This window comes from Ictalurus furcatus, chromosome 19 (assembly GCF_023375685.1).
Source record: "Ictalurus furcatus strain D&B chromosome 19, Billie_1.0, whole genome shotgun sequence".
In the NCBI taxonomy this organism is placed as follows: Eukaryota; Metazoa; Chordata; class Actinopteri; order Siluriformes; family Ictaluridae; genus Ictalurus; species Ictalurus furcatus.
In genome coordinates, this window is record NC_071273.1 from 11,425,143 (window position 1) to 11,443,797 (window position 18,655).

Consider the following 18,655-nt stretch of genomic DNA (forward strand, 5'->3'; position numbering starts at 1 on the left):
AAAGTCATTTTTCATGATACGCAAATGATGCGCTGAACTACACTTCCCATCAGCCCTAGCCCATCACATGTTTCAGTCATTTTCACCTGAGTCTCATTTCACCTCAGTTAGGATCACTACATAAGTTCCTGTTTTCAGCATCATTTTGTCGAGCTTTTGTTGTCGTATTCGTGTGTTGTTGAGTGTGCCACGGTATTGATCATAGTTTGTATGTTCTTTGCTTCATAACCACTGTCAATATTTATGGTCCTTGTTTTCACATCTTTGTTTTTTTGTTAGCACTTTACTTAATGAATAATCTTCATTAGCATCTGCCTCACCTCTCCTAAAAATATTTTAACATCACTAACTACATTAACTACTATTTGCTGTCACACAGCTACATTTAGATAACGAACAGGCTTTGATTAATTAGAAAGCACAGGAATCTTAAGCCTGACAACTACAAATAGGGTGGAATCTTTGCAAACAATCTTAGTCTTAGGTTTACACTGTATAATTATTATTTTTTTTATTGTTCAATATTGCATATATAAAAGATGAAAAACTTTACCACAAACTTCTGAACACTGGAGATTTCCATTTTCACATATGCTGCAAGACAAACATCAAACAGTCATGTAGATATATTATAGTTACATATATAGCATGAGAATATAAATTTTCTTGCTTATATTTGGTTATATTTGTGTGTAATGTGTGTTAATATTGTGCACATGTATTTTAAAATGTGGCTTTGAGAAGGTCTATTTTGGCTTCACTGGGATTATCCTTGCTGGAATAATAACTAACTATATAAATACTTCCTGATGGAAAAATCCTCTAAGCATTTCCTTGAGAACTCCTTTACTGGCTCCAGCAGCATGTTTGAAAAGCAGAGAATAAGCACAGCATACCATTGGTATCCATCAATAACCACGGGCCCTGGAGGTGATGTTCCACCTGGGTAGTTGCAATCGCAGAGGGCACGAGGGCTGCACTTGAGTGGTGTGTTGAGGTGAGTGCCAGATGGGCATCCGCAGCCCTCCACTGGGTCATCTGACATGTCACAGGTCGGGTCAGGACTAGACAATGAGCGGCATGTATGATTGCATGCCTGCATGGCGTAATCAAATATCAGATTACTGTCGCAGGAATATGCTGGAACACAGAGAGAAGGCAATATAAAACCACCAATTGGTTCCACATTACTGCTTTTGTTCTCCTTTCTTTGAGACAAAATTAGACTTGGTGTTAACAGCTGTTACGGGTGACCCGATTACTGATGGGAATTATGGCTCTTTTCAGTGATCATTGCCATTTTTTCTCTAAAAGGACTAAGTTTGCAATATTTTTTGCTAGTGACTGCTAACTACCATTTGAAGTTCATCCACTACATCCATCATTTAGATTTTCTTAACTTAATAAAAAGGCCTGGCTGCCATCTGTCACTTTATATCATGTGACCCGACCTTACATATGTGATCCAACTAACAATGTGGAGAACGAGGGTTTCGCTGCCCCCAATATGTGATATGTGATTATGTGATGCATCCCATGTGAATTTGGGGTAAGAGCTGGATAGATAGAGTCATCTCCAATTGACTACTTGTGTGGATGTGTACTCTGTATGTGTTATAAAATGCATTCCATGCTGTATATTATCCTTAGGGCTAGGGAAGTTGTGTTCAGTTTAATTTTCAACAAAAAATGTAATTAGAATTTATAATGTATTTTATTATATGTATTATCTTTCATTATTTAAGACATTAAAATGTGTTATAGGATTTGATAAATGGCAAACAAATTATATAATATGATGTGGTTTGTTATGTTCTGTTTGTATGTATGTTGTTTGCTATCGTTCAGCAGGTTATGTTGTAGTTGGTATTTTAAAATATTGATCTGTGTGCCCCTTTTTAAATTAAATTTGGACTCACTGCAGTCTGTTTCTGTTCTCCAGTCACCAATGGTGATGCCCTGACTGGCACAGGCTTTAGCATAGTTTCCCAGACCAACACACGCATGCTCCTCTAAGCCAGAAGTAGCCTGGCAGGTTCTCTGAACGCAGGCCTGTAGATTTAAATATTGCATTTAGAATTGCTGCAATTGTTCATAAAAACATCAAGTTAGCTATGAATTGTTTCTTACGTCATAATAAGGGTTAACCGGCACATAGTCATGGCACTGGGCAAACACACCACTTATGTTTCTCAGCTGGCTGCACTTATCTTCAGCAAATAACTCTACAGAGAAATAAGATACCAAAACAAAATCAGTTAAAAGCGAGAGAGAGAGAGAGAGAGAGAGAGAGAGAGAGAGAGAGAGAATCCAAACACAACTAGAAGGAAATATCAAGACAATGAATACTATTCCATAATGCATGGTTTGCTAGTAACATATTGTATTTGATATGATAAAATAGCAGTTGTACCATTGTCAGTGTTGATGCAGACATGGGGGATATTTGGTGTGCAGTCCCCCAGCGTCCACGATAGAGCAAAAGGCTGAGCTGAGTTTTCCACAATACCACTGCTCGTAGTGAAGTCATCTTCTGTGTTGTTGTTGTATGATCCACAAAGGCCTTTAATGATAAAATGTACATACACACAAACACACATAAATTCCACAATGTTGTCAACAAACAGTGACTGTGAATGATTATATCTAGCCCACACAATAAACAGGGAAATGTGAGGCTGTGGATACCTGTGGTCATTACGCTTTGTCGCAAATACATGTACATTTGAACTTCTGGAGAAACTTGTACTTGCATCTTCATTCCAAACGTTGTCTGGACTTTAACAAACATCGAAGACTGCCAGTAGACAGTGACATGTTCTAAAATGTAAAATGATTTACATTTATGAGATGTAGACATTTTAGCCTACAAAAACACATCACATTTGAGAAATAATGTCATTGTGCTTGTCAGATGATTTTATAGTTCACAGATAGTATTTGTAGCCTCTATAATATGTAATATGGTTTAAAATGAAGCATAAAATAAATTAAAATTACTTTTGTGTCCACTTGTTTAAATTAAAGGGTTTTGATTTTATTACCGTCATCATGACTGTTTGTTTGAATTAAACTGCATCGACATGCCACTACATACTTTCTTACTTTTTATAGTTATTTGCATTACCAGATTAACTGCTACTGATTATTATTTGTTTATTTACTTTACCAAGTGTTTTTACTTAAGAAAGGCTACTCTACAGTTTCTCTAAATCAGCTTCTTACTGCTCTGTAAAGAACCTACCGGTTTGTGACAGATCTGTGACAGTGATATCATTTTCCCCTAGTTGAACTCTGTTTAAGGAGAAGGTGTATCGTTCCTAAATATCGAGAAAAACATCACTATTAACAACTATTTGAAAGAAAAGCTTTAAAGTCGTTTCCATATTGTCTAAAACACACCTGATACACATCAAGGTACATTTCTTCTATAGTCATATCAGAAAATTTGATGGTCACAGTCCAGTTGAGTCCCTGTGGAATGACATGGTAAATTCATATCTTACATGACATGACATTTTTTAAAAAAACTGAATTTACTATTTACATATTTTACTTACCATTGCAACCACATATGTACATTTTCCGGGCAGAGAATATTGTTTACCATCAAAGGTAGTGACAAACCAGCCTTCAATGACACACGGAGGAACACAGGTGTTAGATGAACAATTCCAGTTTCCTTTGATGCATTCACTAAGAAGAAAACATAGGCAAATGTGTATTAAGCCAGGATAATACAATATAAGCAGCTTAGTTCAAATCCGACTATATGACCCGAACATTAGGGCAGATTGATCTCACCAAGTTTGGCACTTTGAGCTGCGCCTTTGCCCTGGGGCATAAGTTATTTCCCTGTGTACACAAGGACAGTCCTCCACCTTAACACTGTGGTAGCCTTCAGCTCGATCATTCAGGACTAAACCTGAGAGAAAGAAGCAGAGAGAGATAGGTTAAAAGAGAGAGTGAGAGAAAAACAAATGGCAAGGCTGGCTATCACTTAATGGTAGGTCAAGCATATATGACTCGACTATCCATCCATCCATCCATCTTCTACCGCTTTATCCTTTTCAGGGTCACGACAAACAAAATAATAGGAATAAAATACTGTAAGAACAATACTAGGGTTGTGTGATTTAATGATTTAATCATCTCCACACGGTCTTACACTGCCGGGCTGTTCAGTGACATTTACTCCCATAATATTTTGACATTGGATTATGTTGCTATTAGAAGTATGCTGCTACTCATAACTCATACATAGACCACATCAGTTATTTTCCCCAATAAAACAAGAGATATGCCAATTGACATATTAATCTGAAATGACTGTTGTGCACTGGCTTTTTTTTTTTTTTTTTGGTCTCCTGTCAATGCTCAGACATCTTCAAACACTTTGAGCAACAAAACAGGGGCATTGTTTACTGTGCATTTCTGCAGAATCACCAAAAAATTCAGCATCCAGCTGAGTTTTTGTAATTGCCACTGACAGCAGGTCACAGTTGCACAGCTGATAATAATATTATACCCTCTCATAATTTGATAATAATATTAAATCTGAAAAGATTTTCGCTAATCGGTAAAATACTAAATGGTTTAAATGCCAGTTGGTTCTGGATGATTAAATAGTTAATCGCAATTTTGTCTGCAAAATAAATATCTCGCAAGCCTGCCCACGAATGTGCAAACAAGGTTCATATTGAAAATACTGTCACCTGAAATTGTGACCTCATAGCAGAAATATGTCAATATGTAAAATTTTGTTTGCTTATGCTACCTTAAGAGCGCAGGTAGAAATACATACCTTTTGGAGGAAGACAAGTGCTGGTAAGAAATTCTGTCTGAAGCTGGGGGTTGGAGCAGGTGGGAGGAAAAGCAGCCCCTTGAGATTTAAACTGCAGATCTCCAGGACATTGATGGTCCCCTGCAGAGAATTTCACATTTGTTATTTGTTCTACAATTTTTTTTTTAAAAAAAGGAGCCCTCTAAATGATGTGTTGTGTACAAAATTTCTGCACTTACCACATGAAGTTATGCTTTGTAATTTTGATTGCAGGGTGGCTGAGCCATTACATAGGCGAATGAATTCTTCATAGAAAGAACACTTTACAGACTCATGGATGTTAGTATACATGTTTTGCTTGCAGAGCTTCTCAAAAATCTTAAGATTGCTGCCCAGGCACTCTCTGGCCCAGGATTTAAACTCATTGCAAATCTGGAAAACAAAACTGAAATGTTTCAGTTATTCATGCATGCTATTGATTGTGTGGTTTCTGACATGCAAAGATTTAGAGGCACTTGGCTGAACTTTCCTTTGGAAACGTCACAAATAAAAGACACAATCTGGGATAGGAGACAATGATAGTTATGATAGGAGACTATGACAGTTATGATAGGAGACTAAAATATAACCATTTCAGCCACAGAACAGTCTTTAGTGAGACATTAGTGAAAGTTATTCTCTGCTATCCTGTGGCAACACTTTCTGAGTTAGAAGATCCTACAGCATAAGAAACAAGATAAGGCACCTCTCCTGCTTGTACATTTTGAAAGACCAGAAAGACAATTTTCCTTCATTTTGTTGAGCTAATTTATTTATTTTTTGTTACATGTCGTAGGGAAAATTCATTCATCATTTTGTATCCCCAATTTTTCACATACCATCTAGTTTCTGGTCCATAAAATTTAAGGATTAATTTCTAGAATAATTTGGCTCCCTGAAAGCTGGTGTTTTTAAAACCCTTACCGTATCCTCTACTGGTTGGGAATCACCAATTACACATATCCCATCATGGATGACATTTTTATCAAGAAGCTGTGCTCGATTTTCTGGTGGAAAAATATTTCAGTGGTATGACATAATCTTAAATCTCAATGAATCCATAAGAAAAATTATTATTAAAAATAAATAAATTTTCTACAAACCAATGTAGATTTGTTTATAGTACGTTTCAATGAATATTGACTCATGACATTAACCTGAACTATTTAGTCCCCCACACATCCCAGTCATCCCATCCAGTAAGGACCGGTCCAGCTGCACCTATAGCAAGAGCAAAAAAAATCTCCTAATTATTCTATGAACAACTTATATATATATATATATATATATATATATATATATATATATATATATATATATATACACACATATATACACACACACACACACACACACAAACACACACTGAATTGTAATGTTTAGTATTCAATTGTCGTAATTTAACAACAAAAAAAGTTTATATCAGTATGCATTACAAAACCTTGATTACATACATATAACATATATACATTTATATTAAATATAAAATAATTTTATATTCAAATGTACTTGTAATTTCTTGTGTGGACAGGAATTTCATGTTAGACACTCTAACATTTTCTTATTTGTATATCTTTCAATCACATGCTATCAAAAATCAATTCTAATTCAGGTTGTATAGAGACACTAAAAAAGTTTCTTGCTGTACTAACCGAAAGTGAACTAACACCATCAGGAAAACTGTACCATATGACAGAAAGAGGTAGAACTTTGCTTCTAAGCTTGGTATAAATGCCAAATGTATACACACTCTGATAAGTGTGGTCATAGGGCAGAGAGATGCTGCAAAGGAAAATCATAAAGAAGTCAGTTTTGTAAGGATCACTTGGTAGTGATCACACAATGCTTGTATCGGTAAATGCTTTACTAATGCACAATGACCAGCATCTGCTGGCCAATCTGAAAATGTTTCAAGATTTAAACAAAAAAGTGCAATAATTGCATACCAGAACGAGATAAGGGTAGATAAAAGATATAAATGTATCATTTTCATACAACCTAGTAGAATCATTAACTTCACTAGCCCTAGTAAGTGATTTTAATCATTAAGGAAAGTTCAGTTCGAGTTCAAGTACAATGGTGACTCGGTTTTAATTAAAAATCAGTAGTTGTAAATGAAACAAATATAATAAGGCAATTATTAACATTCAGTTTGATTAAGGAAGCAAAGCTGAATTAATTTATCATTCTTTTATTCCAAATACCTGTTTCCTTCCAGAGTCAGCATGCCGTCCTGAATGATGGTAGCAACTTTATTCACGATAATCTCGACTCTCTTCATGAAACCAGTTGGATCACGCTGCACAGAGATAAAACAGTCTACTCCAGCATGAGAGAAGTGTGTCAGTGTTACAGGACATGTGGATTTCACATGGAACCTGGTCCCATTGAAAGTCTGCATGATCCCACTGCCAAAGGTCTTGCACACATCTGAAAAAAAAAAATTAAAGCTGGAAAGTCAAAAGTTGGAATGGAATGATATGATCTATATTTTTTTCCCCCACAAACAAATAGATGACTACAACATTAGAAACATAAACCCTGAGAGTCCTAGTAATGTTGTACATTGTTGTTGTACTTACTTGGTCTTTGGGTTGAGACAGAGCCAAACTGACCTGGGGGAAAAAAGAAATTAAACATAACATTTAAAGTGTTATATTAAAGTAATGTGCAATACATGTTTGGTTTTATTCTTCATGACAATAACAATTTGTGGCCTCCAGTTTGAATATGAATAAATATGAATCTATACAAAAAGCACTTACCTGAAAAAAACACTAAAATCCCTAAAATTATACTATTCTGAGCCATGTTCTGACCCTATAAACATCAAACAGGCATACAGAGTGTAAAGGGACGCCTTCCTGCCATGCTTTTTATAACCAGACCCAGTCCCCTTCTTTGAATACCATGAGGAAATGAATTTAAGATTAAGCATTTACCCCCCCCCCTCCCCCCACCACCACCACCTCCCCTTTCAATTCAACGAACACCTTAAACGAGTCCAATAACATTTTTTTACCTTTAATCAGAAATCTCCAAAACACTGCACTATAATTTTACTGCTTTGTCTTGGGTCAATGGGCAGCAAGGCACCATCCCTCCTGCATTGTTTCTGCAGTTTCTCTTGATGCAATAGTGCAAGCAAAACTTAAAAACAGAGTTGGGTTTCTTTCAGGAACACGGATGTTAAGTAATTGACTATAAGTTTGGTGGGAAATGTGTGGATACAGAGCACAAAGGTATTGATAGAAACAACTTTAGAAGTAATTATGCTTCAGTTGATGTTTGGAACTATCTTAAGTAGGCAAAACAGATCCATTCTTCTTAAAGATTATGAAACAGAAACCAGCACTGTGGAACAAATAAATGGTTTGAGACTTGCTGAATACGTTTCATGTGATTCAGAAATGAACCAACTTCATGCATCCTTGATTAACTGTTTATGTAGATCATACAAATTTGAATTGAGAAAATGTCACCATCCTGTAATGATGATTGGATAACTAAATGTGTTCCGAAGAGAGAGTTTGTTCAATGGAATATTTGTTTTAAAGACAAATGCAAATGGATCCTGCCCTACAAGACTTGCTCATAAGGCTAAAACATTCAAATAGGCAGCTAATGGCACTGGAGTTGACGTCAAGAATAATTGAAGAAATACCACCATCTTAACATTAGCTGTCAATGTTATGAGACCTTTTAAATGTTTACAACCAGCCTTCAGGTTCCTACAGGTTCATTCACATTTAGTCTTGAATCAGGTTTGAACATTTTTCCTGTAAGAAACACATTTAGCTACTTCCAAACAAAATCTATGATGGGAGTGATAGTGAGTCACACCTAGGAGGCCAAGAAATAAAACTATTTATTGGCAAATATCAAAGCAAATCATTATGTACATAATTACAGTCATATGCCACTAAAATGTTTATGTATCATAAAGTACTGAAGTAAATTGCACATGCATCAGTGAATATGTACTGCAGTCATTTGTGGGGGTTTTTCTTTTTACATCAAATTAAAACATTAACCAACAACCGGTTCACATGCACACTCACACACACACAAACACACACACACACACACATACAGACACACACACACATATGCACTCGCATAGAGTATAAGGGGGAAAGCGAAGGAGTAGGAACTATGACTGTAGTCAGGACAAGTCCAAGACCAGGACTAGTGAGATCGAGTCGAAATGAAAGCGAGACCAAGACTCAAGATTCAAGATCAGGACCAATATACATACAGCACGACATGAATATGCAACTTCTTCAAGCAGAAAAACTAAGGCTGTTATAGCACAAAACAGTAACTTATTTGAGCAGAAAGAGACAAAGAGATGCAAAGTCCACCCCAGACACAAAAGCACAGAAACTGAATGACAGATTGAAACCAGAAAGAGAGTCATGTGCAATAGAAAATCTTAAAATTAATCGTCGTAATAAAACTGCAATATAAAGGTTAGTAATTATCACTTACTAATAATTATTTAAACATTAATTACATGTTCGGTACAAATGTGAGGTAAAATATTAAATTAAATATGAGATTATTTAATTCTATTACATATGCCCAAATAGTGGATGTTGTAGAAGGTGTCTTTTGTTGTTTGTTGTTTGTTTGCTTTTAGAGCTACTGTCAGCTATTCAGTTTGTTTGTAGAGGAAGTAGTTTATTTGGAGTGGTTTCCTCTTCATAGCTCCTTTGCAAGACTCAATTGAAATCGCATGGTTGCTAATATCAAATGTACGTAGTTTTCTTGCCACACTTTAGTAATAGTCCCTGATGTGTCAACAACATTTAATTAAACAGATTTAGTTGGTTCTCTTTTGATATCACGTCTTCTTCTTTTCATGCCGAAGTTCCACTTCATACTGGAACCATCGTGGTGGAAGGATTAGCCGCTCAGCAGTATGATACTGAACATTACCCAGGGTGTGCCAGGGGAGGCTCCTTCCGTGCATAATATCACATGTAGTCTTTTATTAGTTTGGCATGCTGTTCGTACACTACTGACCAGAAATACTCAAATGTCTGAATATGAAACTAAGTTTAAAGCAGTAAAAGAAATATGATGCCAGCTTAGCACCAAATCTCTACGTGGCCACATCATGCACACAATACACGCTACTATGGCTTGTTAACAGACAGTAATGTGCTCCCTAAAATATAATATATTTAAAAAATATATCTAAAATATAAATATCTACTTTAAAAATATATATATATTCAAAATGTGAACAAATAAACAAAAACCAAATATTACTGATGTGCAACTTTAAGCAAATCAAACAGTAAAATTTACTGATAGGTTTTGATTCAATTGGGGGCCCCTTTTTCGCCTGGAGCCCTGCAGCTCAAACTAGCTTATGTTTAAGTCCGTCTATGCCGGAAGGGATTACTTCTTGTCAAATATTCTGTATCTCAAAAGACATAAACAATACAAAAATAATTTTTAAAAACTCTCAGTCAAGACCAAGATAATAGTTAACGATACAATGCCCTAAACCAAGATAAGGCTGAGTACAAATGATGACAAGTCTGAGACAAGTCCAAGTCAATACAGAAAATGTCTCAGAGGCTGGACTTGAGTCCAAGACCAACAAAATGGCAATTACCCTTGCAGGATCACCACACAAAAGGAGAGGGAGAGGTACTCAATTTTTTTTCTTTGTTCTCCTTCAAAGTAGTCAAAGATGAAGAAAGCCTGATTAGAAAGGGAACAAATGTCACACATGAAAACAAACTCGAACCTCTTCTACCATTCAATGGTGGCAATACTTTACCACTAAACATATGCTGCCTTCATGTGCTGTTGGAATGATCCTGCTTCCCACTTCTGAAGTGGTAATTATGAGAATGTAGTGTTCACATTCTTTGTTGTCAGAAAGAACATGAAACATGGAAGACGCCAGGTTCAGTCATACATAGTTCTTTTTCTTTTTTCGTTTACTTTTATTTTACAACAATAACACACTCAGTTAGCTAGCTTGCTGACGGTAATGGAATTTTGGTCAAATAAAAGTTATTTTCACAGTGTAAAAATTTACAATACGCATAGAATGAATGCTATACATAAGTGAATATGAACAAAACAGCAAGCACTAATAATTAGTTACATTTACAATTTTTTTTTTTTTTTAACCTGTAATTCAGTACAGAAACTGTACTCTCCTCCAATCATGTTGAAAGTTTAGGACTACTCCCATCTCGGAAACTCTGGCATCTGATTGATCTCAGCCTTATCTCATAATTAGAACTTGAGGGGTCATTCATGTGCAACTTCTCCTAATGGGAAACTTGTATTTACGGTAATTCCGATAGCACATGAAAATAGCAATACTCCTCTCTCTAGGCACTAAAACCAGTCGTTCAACAAGAGGGGTGTGGCTCATAGCAGATGAAGGAATGGCAGGTGAGGCTACTGTTGACCCAAAAGGCGGTGGCGGCTGCCCATTTCTCCCATTAGCATTCGTTACCTGCCTGCAGTTCTCTTCTTCCCTGATTCTATATATTAACAATATCTAAAACACTTACCAAGGGAAAGATTAACCTTTGCATTAACTTTTAAAAATAATCAAATAGTGAAAAGACATCCATCTATCCATCTTCTATACTGCTTATCCTACTGGGTCGCGGGGAACCTGGAGCCTATCCCAGGGAGCATGGGGCAGAAGGCAGGGTACACCCTGGATGGGGTTCCAATTATACACATTCACACACCCATTACACATTCACATTCACACACTACAGACACATTGGACATGCCAATCTTTAGACTGGGGGAGGAAACCCCCACAGCACGGGGAGAACATGCAAACTCCACACACTCAGGGCTGTGGCAGAAATCGAACCCCCAACCTTGGAGGTGTGAGGTGAAAGTGCTAACCACTAAGCCACTGTGCACCATTTTACATGTTTTCATGGCAATACATTTTGATTTTTATGATTTATGATAATGAAATAACATATTACATTGACTGCACATCCCCGCATGAAATTTAAACCTTTTCTGAATTGTTCATCTGTTCCCAATCACATTCACGCCACATATACACAGACTCTTTGCAAAGTAACACTCGGTGTGCCATAAAATATGGAAACTGGAATTGTTTGCCAGAAAATAAAAAAGAACAGGCATGGTCATTCACCCTGCTCCCCTTGCTATTCAACAAACATCTTAGATGGAGTCCAGTAAAAAAAATTTTACCTTTTATGAGAAATCGACCAAAGACTGCACTGTAATTTTACTGCATTATGTTGAGTCAATGAGCAGCAAGGTACCGTCCCTCCTGCTTTGTTCCTACAGTTTCTCCTGAAGCAAAGCTTTAACAAACAGAGTTGGGTTTCTTTCAGGAGCTTGGATGTTGTGTAACTAACTATAAGTTTGGTGGGAAATGTGTGGATACAGAGCACAAAGCTGTTAACAGAAACAAGTTTAGATGTAGTTATACTTCAGTGGATGATTTGAACAATCTTAAGTAGGCAAATGACCGGTTTGAGACTTCCTGGATAGGTTTATGGGATGAAAACATTCAGAGGTTCATATGTTCATGTGGCTAAAACATTCAAATACAGTGGTACTTGAATGTTTGTGAACCCTTTAGAATTTGTCTGCATAAATATGACCTAAAACATCATGAGATTTTCACACAAATTCTAAAAATAGACAAAGAGAACTTAATTAAACAAATGAGACAAAAATATTATACTTGGTCATTTATTTATTGATGATTACATTATTTATATTTATTTAGATTATTTATAATGAGAATCTAATTAAAGAAATTAGACAAAACATACTTGTCACAGCTCAGTCAGATCAGAACTCAATTTACCAAGATGCAACACTCACTTCTCATGCACGCATGCGCTCACCATCCCCGGAGTTCTGATCAGACACACCTGGCACCAATCACACACACACACACACACACTCTCACCGCTAGTACTTAGGGATGTCATTCACCTAGAGTCAATGCGAAGTATACGTTCAGTCAACTCGTTTCTCTGCGTTACCAAGCCTATCTAGTTAGTTAGTCTTCTTGTTATCCTCAACCCTTGTTTCCGGTTTCGACTACGCTCTCTGCCTGACCCCGTTTGTGTTGTTCGTCCGATCGCTTGACCATTGCTTGTCTTACGACTACGTTTCTTGAACTTCCCGATACCACGCTCTACACCTGCCGCCCGCTTCTGCTTCCGTGCCGATTCGAGGTTCGTGACAGAATACTTCGCCTTCCAATGGAAGCAGCGGGAGATCCCCGTTGGCCGCAAGCCATCGAGGGACATGGCCGGATGATTAGTGACCATGATCACCGTCTCGCAAGCCTGACTGAGCAGGTAGCTCGGCTAAACCAAACCGCGCAGTTTTCTACGGCACCGACCACACGCTTACCTCCGACTCCAGCGCCGGAGAAGTACGACGGAGATCCAGCACGCTGCCGAGGTTTTTTACTCCAATGCTCCCTGTTTTTTTCAACGTACCCAGACATGACAGAGAATCGGAAAATAATCCACTTCATGGAACTCTTAACCGGGAGAGCTCTCCTCTGGGCCACAGCGGAATGGGAACAGGAAGGGAACGTCATCAGCACATATGATCAGCTGACATCACGTTTCCGCACTGTATTCGATCATTCTCCAGACAACTGGGAGACTGGGGAGGAATTATTATCCTTGACGCAGGGATCACGTTATGTGGCGGATTACGCTCTTGAATTTCGTACTGTGGCCGCTAGGAGTGGATGGAATCAACCCGCTCTAAAGACTATGTTTCGCCGGGGATTAAATGCCGACATCGTAACAGAGCTGGCGTGTCGCGATGATCAGCTGACTCTCGACTCGCTCATTAATTTAGCTATACGCCTGGATCGTCTACTACGGAGCCGCCGCTCCATACGCAGCGAGACGGAAGTACCAGCGTCTGAGAGCCCTGGTGAACCCATGCAGCTGGGACAGACTCGGGTGAGCATGCAGGAGAGAGAACGACGGCGCCGTGAACATTGTTGTTTCTACTGCGGCGAGAAGAGCCACTTCGTGCAACAATGCCCTCTCAAACAGTGCTCTACCCGAGGGGAAACCAAAACTCCCAAACAACCTCAGTCATGGGTGAGTTTAGAACCCATTGCCCAGTACTCAGTTCAGTCTGCATTTGTATTACCAGTTATATTAGAATATTCAGGTGTTTCCTGTATTTTAGAGGCGCTGATCGACTCTGGAGCTCCGGGGAATTTCATCGACCAAGAGACCATACGCCAATACAACATCCCCGTTCGTCCTCTCAGCACCCCCCGCCGTGTCCAAGCCATTGATGGAGCCCCCATTGGAGATGGTTTAATCACCCACTGCACCGAACCTATTAACCTCTGCACCAGCGTTCTTCATCAGGAAAAAATTACGTTCCATGTCATTGTGACGGCCCGGCATCCAGTGGTTCTCGGTCTTCCTTGGCTTGAACATCACAACCCACAAATTTCATGGAATCAAAGGGAGATCACTTGCTGGTCAGCTCACTGCATCAATCACTGTCTCCAAGTCCCTGTGATCACCTTAGCGTCCACATCCGTTGAAAGCCCTGACGAGGCGGACAACGTTCTGATCCCCAGTGTTTACCACGACCTCATTGAAGTATTCAGTAAAAAGAAGGCTAGTGGACTACCTCCTCATCGAGTTTTTTGACTGCGCAATCGATTTGCTTCCAGGCACTACACCACCGCGAGGGAGAGTCTATCCGTTAACAGTAACTGAACAAAAAGCCATGGAGGAGTACATTCAGGAAGCATTGCACCAAGGTTATATACGACCATCTACTTCTCCAGCTTCAGTGGGGTTTTTCTTCGTAGAGAAGAAGGGAGGAGGTTTACGACCATGCATCGATTACCGAGGACTAAACCGGTGTTGCGTCAAGTATCATTACCCACTACCTCTAGTACCAGCCGCTCTGGAACAACTACGCACTGCCACCATCTTCATGAAACTGGACTTACGCAGTGCATACAACTTGGTCCGGATTCGAGAAGGAGATGAATGGAAGACTGGGTTCAGCACAACTTCAGGTCACTCTGAGTATCAGGTCATGCTGTATGGGCTTTCTAACGCTCCCTCGGTCTTCCAATGTCTAATTAACAACGTGTTACGTGACATGTTGGGACGCCATGTGATCACCTACATAGATGACATTCTAATATATTCTAACTCCCGGGAGGAACATGTTCACCACGTCCGCCAAGTTCTACAACGACTGCTCCATCATCAGTTATATGTTAAAGCTGAGAAATGCGAATTTCATAGAACCACCATTGCGTTTCTGGGATACATCATTAGCCCCGAAGGGATCTCCATGGACCAAGAAAAGGTCCAGGCAGTAGTAAACTGGCCCACACCCACAAAGATCAAGGAACTACAAGGTTTCTGGGGTTTGCAAACTGCTACAGAAGGTTTATTAGGAATTTCAGTGCCATCGCCAACCCTCTAACGTCCCTGCTAAAGGGGAACCCCAAACATCTGTCATGGAATCCAACCGCCCAAACCGCCTTCGACAAGCTCAAGAAAGCCTTCACTACTGCACCCATCATCAAACATCCGGACCCATCTAGACCGTTTATAGTGGAGGTGGACGCATCAGAGACCGGGGTAGGGGCCATTTTATCCCAGCGGCCCGGAGAGAGGCCAAAGCTCCATCCAGTGGCATTCTTCTCGCGAAAGCTTTCCCCCTCTGAGAGAAACTACGATGTGGGAAATCGTGAACTCTTGGCAGTTAAGTTAGCGCTGGAGGAGTGGAGACACTGGTTAGAGGGGGCTGCACATCCCTTTGTCATCTTCACAGACCATAAGAACCTGGAGTATCTTCGCACTGCAAAAAGACTCACACCCCGCCATGCCCGATGGGCCCTGTTCTTCACCAGGTTTCACTTCACGTTATCATACAGACCAGGGTCCAAGAACATAAAAGCTGATGCCCTGTCTCGGCTCGACCACACAGAACGTGTCAACGAACACGAGGAGTATATCATCCATCCTTCATGTATCATCAATGCGCTAGAGTGGGAACTGGACCAGGAACTAGAGGAGATTCCCCAGTAGCAAGTACCCATAAAATGTCCCCCGAACAAACTATTTGTACCCGAAGAGTACCGTCAAGAACTCATCATCTGGGCGCACTCGGTACAGGGCATCCAGGGGCACAGCGCACACACCATCTCCTAAAAGAGAAGTACTGGTGGTCCAATATGGAGGGAGATATACACAAGGTGGTGGCATCCTGTTCATCTTGCGCACAGAATAAGGTACCTCTGACCCTCCCAGCTGGGAGGCTCAAGCCCTTACCCATACCCGAACGCCCATGGTCACACATCAGTTGACTTCGTAACGGATTTACCAAGATCCCAAGGAAATACCACAGTTCTAGTCACAGTGGACCGGTTTTCCAAGTCCATACGTTTTATTCCATTACCCGTTCTCCCCACCGCCTTTGTGACAGCCGAACTTCTATTCCAGCATGTTTTTAGATATTTCGGCATTCCGGAGGAGATTATCTGTGACAGGGGCCCGCAGTTTACTTCCAGAGTGTGGTCCAGCTTCATGACTAAGATGGGAGTAACAGTGAATCTCACCTCCGGATATCACCCACAAGCCAACGGACAAGTTGAACGAATCAAACAGGAATTAGGGCGATTCCTCCATACTTTCTGTGCCAATAACCCCTAGGATTGGAGCAGGTTTCTGCCATGGGCCGAGTATGCCCAAAATTCACTACGTCATTCAGCTACCAATCTCGCTCCTTTCCAGTGCGTACTAGGTTACCAACCTCCACTGTTCCCATGGAACGCGACTCCAACCGCAGCTCCTGCCGTTGACCAATGGTTTGAACGTAGTGAGCGTGTCTGGGCTGACACCCATCAACGCCTGAAAGAGACCACAGACACATACAAGCGCAAAGCAGATCGCCACCGCAACAAACACCGAATTACCAACCAGGCGATAGGGTGTGGTTGTCCACCAAGGACTTAAGACAACCTCATAGCTGTAAAAAACTAACGCCAAGATACACTATACCATTCAAGATCCTCAAGCGAATCAATGAAGTCACTTACCGTCTGGAACTGCCACGACACAGCCGCATCTCCCCCTCATTCCACGTATCACGTCTCAAACCTGTTGTCAACGGTCCATTAGCTACAGAAGTACCATCTGAAACTCCTCCGACCCCTCTGGAAATTGATGGACAACTGGCTTACCGTGTCAAGAAAATCATCAAATCTAGACACAGGAGAGGCAAGCTGGAGTACTTGGTCGAGTGGGAGGGTTATGGACCTGAGGAACAATGCTGGGTTCCCAAGCAGGACATACTGGATCCACAGCTTACTAAAGACTTTCACGCAACTTATCCTGATCTCCCAGGTCCACGACCCCGGGGGAGGCCAAGAAAGAACTCGGCTCCCGGAGTGAACCTTTTGGCGGGGGTGGGTTCTGTCACAGCTCAGTCAGATCAGAACTCAATTTCCCAAGATGCAACACTTACTTCTCATGCACGTATGCGCTCACCATCCCCGGAGTTCTGATCAGACACACCTGGCACCAATCACACACACACACTCTCACCGCTAGTACTTAGGGATGTCATTCACCTAGAGTCAATGCGAAGTATACGTTCAGTCAACTCGTTTCTCTGCGTTACCAAGCCTGTCTAGTTAGTTAATCTTCTCGTTATCCTCGACCCTTATTTCCGGTTGCGACTATGCTCTCTGCCTGACCCCGTTTGTGTTGTTTGTCTGATCGCTTGACCATTGCCTGTCTTGCGACTATGTTTCTTGAACTTCCCGATACCACGCTCTACACCTGCTGCCCACTTCTGCTTCCGTGCCGATTTGAGGTTCGTGACAGTACTTGGTCATTTATTTATGGAAAATTATCCAATATGTCATATCTGTGCATGACAAAGTATGTGAACCTCTAGGATTAACAGGTAATTTGAAGGTGAAATTAGAGTCAGGTGTTTTCAATCAATGGGATGACAATCAGGTGTGAGTGAGTGCCTTGTTATATTTAAAGAACAGGGAGCTATCAAAGTCAGATCTTCAAAACACTTGTTTGTGGAAGTGTATCATGGCGCGAAGGACCTCAGGTCCTCAGAAAAAGAGTTCTTGATGCTCGAGTAGATGACAAAATCATCTCTAAAGAGTTTGGACTCCACCAGACTGTGTACAAATGGAGGAAATTCAAGACCATTATTACCCTCCTCAGGACTGGTCAACCAACAAAGATCACTCCAAGAGCAAGACGTTTAATAGTCCTTGAGGTCACAATGGAACCCAGAGTAACTTTTAAGCAACTAAAGGCCTCTCTCACATTGGCTAATGTTAATATTCATGAGTCCACCATCATAAAAACACTGAACCAGAATGATGTGCATGGCAGGTTTGCAAGGAGAAAACCACTGCTCTCCAAAAAGAACAGTGCTGCCCTTCTGCAGTTTGCTAACAATCACATGGACAAGCCAGAAGGCTATTGGAAAAATGTTTTGTGGATGGACGATGAGCAGTGTTATGTTTGGAGAAAGGAAAACACTGCATTTCAGCATAAGGACATTATCCCATCTGTAAAACATGAAGGTGGTGGTAGTATCATGGTTTGGTCCTGTTTTGCTGCATCTGGGTGAGGATGGCTTGCCATCATACCAGTGAAATCTATAGGAAAATGTCAGGACCAGGGGCGTAAGGTAAACTGTTACTCATCCAAGGCTGAGCCCAGATTGGCCATAAAATAAAATAAAAACAGATATTACTGGAAATGTTTAGTTGCAGTTATTGCTGCACAAGGGTGT

At 40.2% G+C, this 18,655-nt stretch overlaps 1 protein-coding gene across 1 annotated transcript in view; it reads right to left on the reverse strand.

Moving 5' to 3' along the window:
• The window catches only part of LOC128623120 (mucin-19), a 13,425-nt gene extending 5,738 nt beyond the window's left edge, over positions 1-7,687 (reverse strand). Inside the window, exons 1-18 of the mRNA XM_053650007.1 lie at positions 7,588-7,687; positions 7,405-7,437; positions 7,027-7,252; positions 6,475-6,604; positions 5,980-6,043; positions 5,747-5,829; positions 5,023-5,215; positions 4,805-4,924; positions 3,805-3,925; positions 3,561-3,696; positions 3,403-3,474; positions 3,245-3,320; positions 2,689-2,820; positions 2,414-2,563; positions 2,131-2,225; positions 1,920-2,052; positions 897-1,140; positions 554-594 (exon numbers count right to left, since the gene is read on the reverse strand). Coding sequence (XP_053505982.1) covers positions 554-594; positions 897-1,140; positions 1,920-2,052; positions 2,131-2,225; positions 2,414-2,563; positions 2,689-2,820; positions 3,245-3,320; positions 3,403-3,474; positions 3,561-3,696; positions 3,805-3,925; positions 4,805-4,924; positions 5,023-5,215; positions 5,747-5,829; positions 5,980-6,043; positions 6,475-6,604; positions 7,027-7,252; positions 7,405-7,437; positions 7,588-7,633 — 2,095 coding nt within the window. The 5' untranslated portion in view covers positions 7,634-7,687. The remainder of the gene's footprint in view (positions 1-553; positions 595-896; positions 1,141-1,919; positions 2,053-2,130; positions 2,226-2,413; positions 2,564-2,688; positions 2,821-3,244; positions 3,321-3,402; positions 3,475-3,560; positions 3,697-3,804; positions 3,926-4,804; positions 4,925-5,022; positions 5,216-5,746; positions 5,830-5,979; positions 6,044-6,474; positions 6,605-7,026; positions 7,253-7,404; positions 7,438-7,587) is intronic.
• Positions 7,688-18,655: the final 10,968 nt, after the last annotated feature.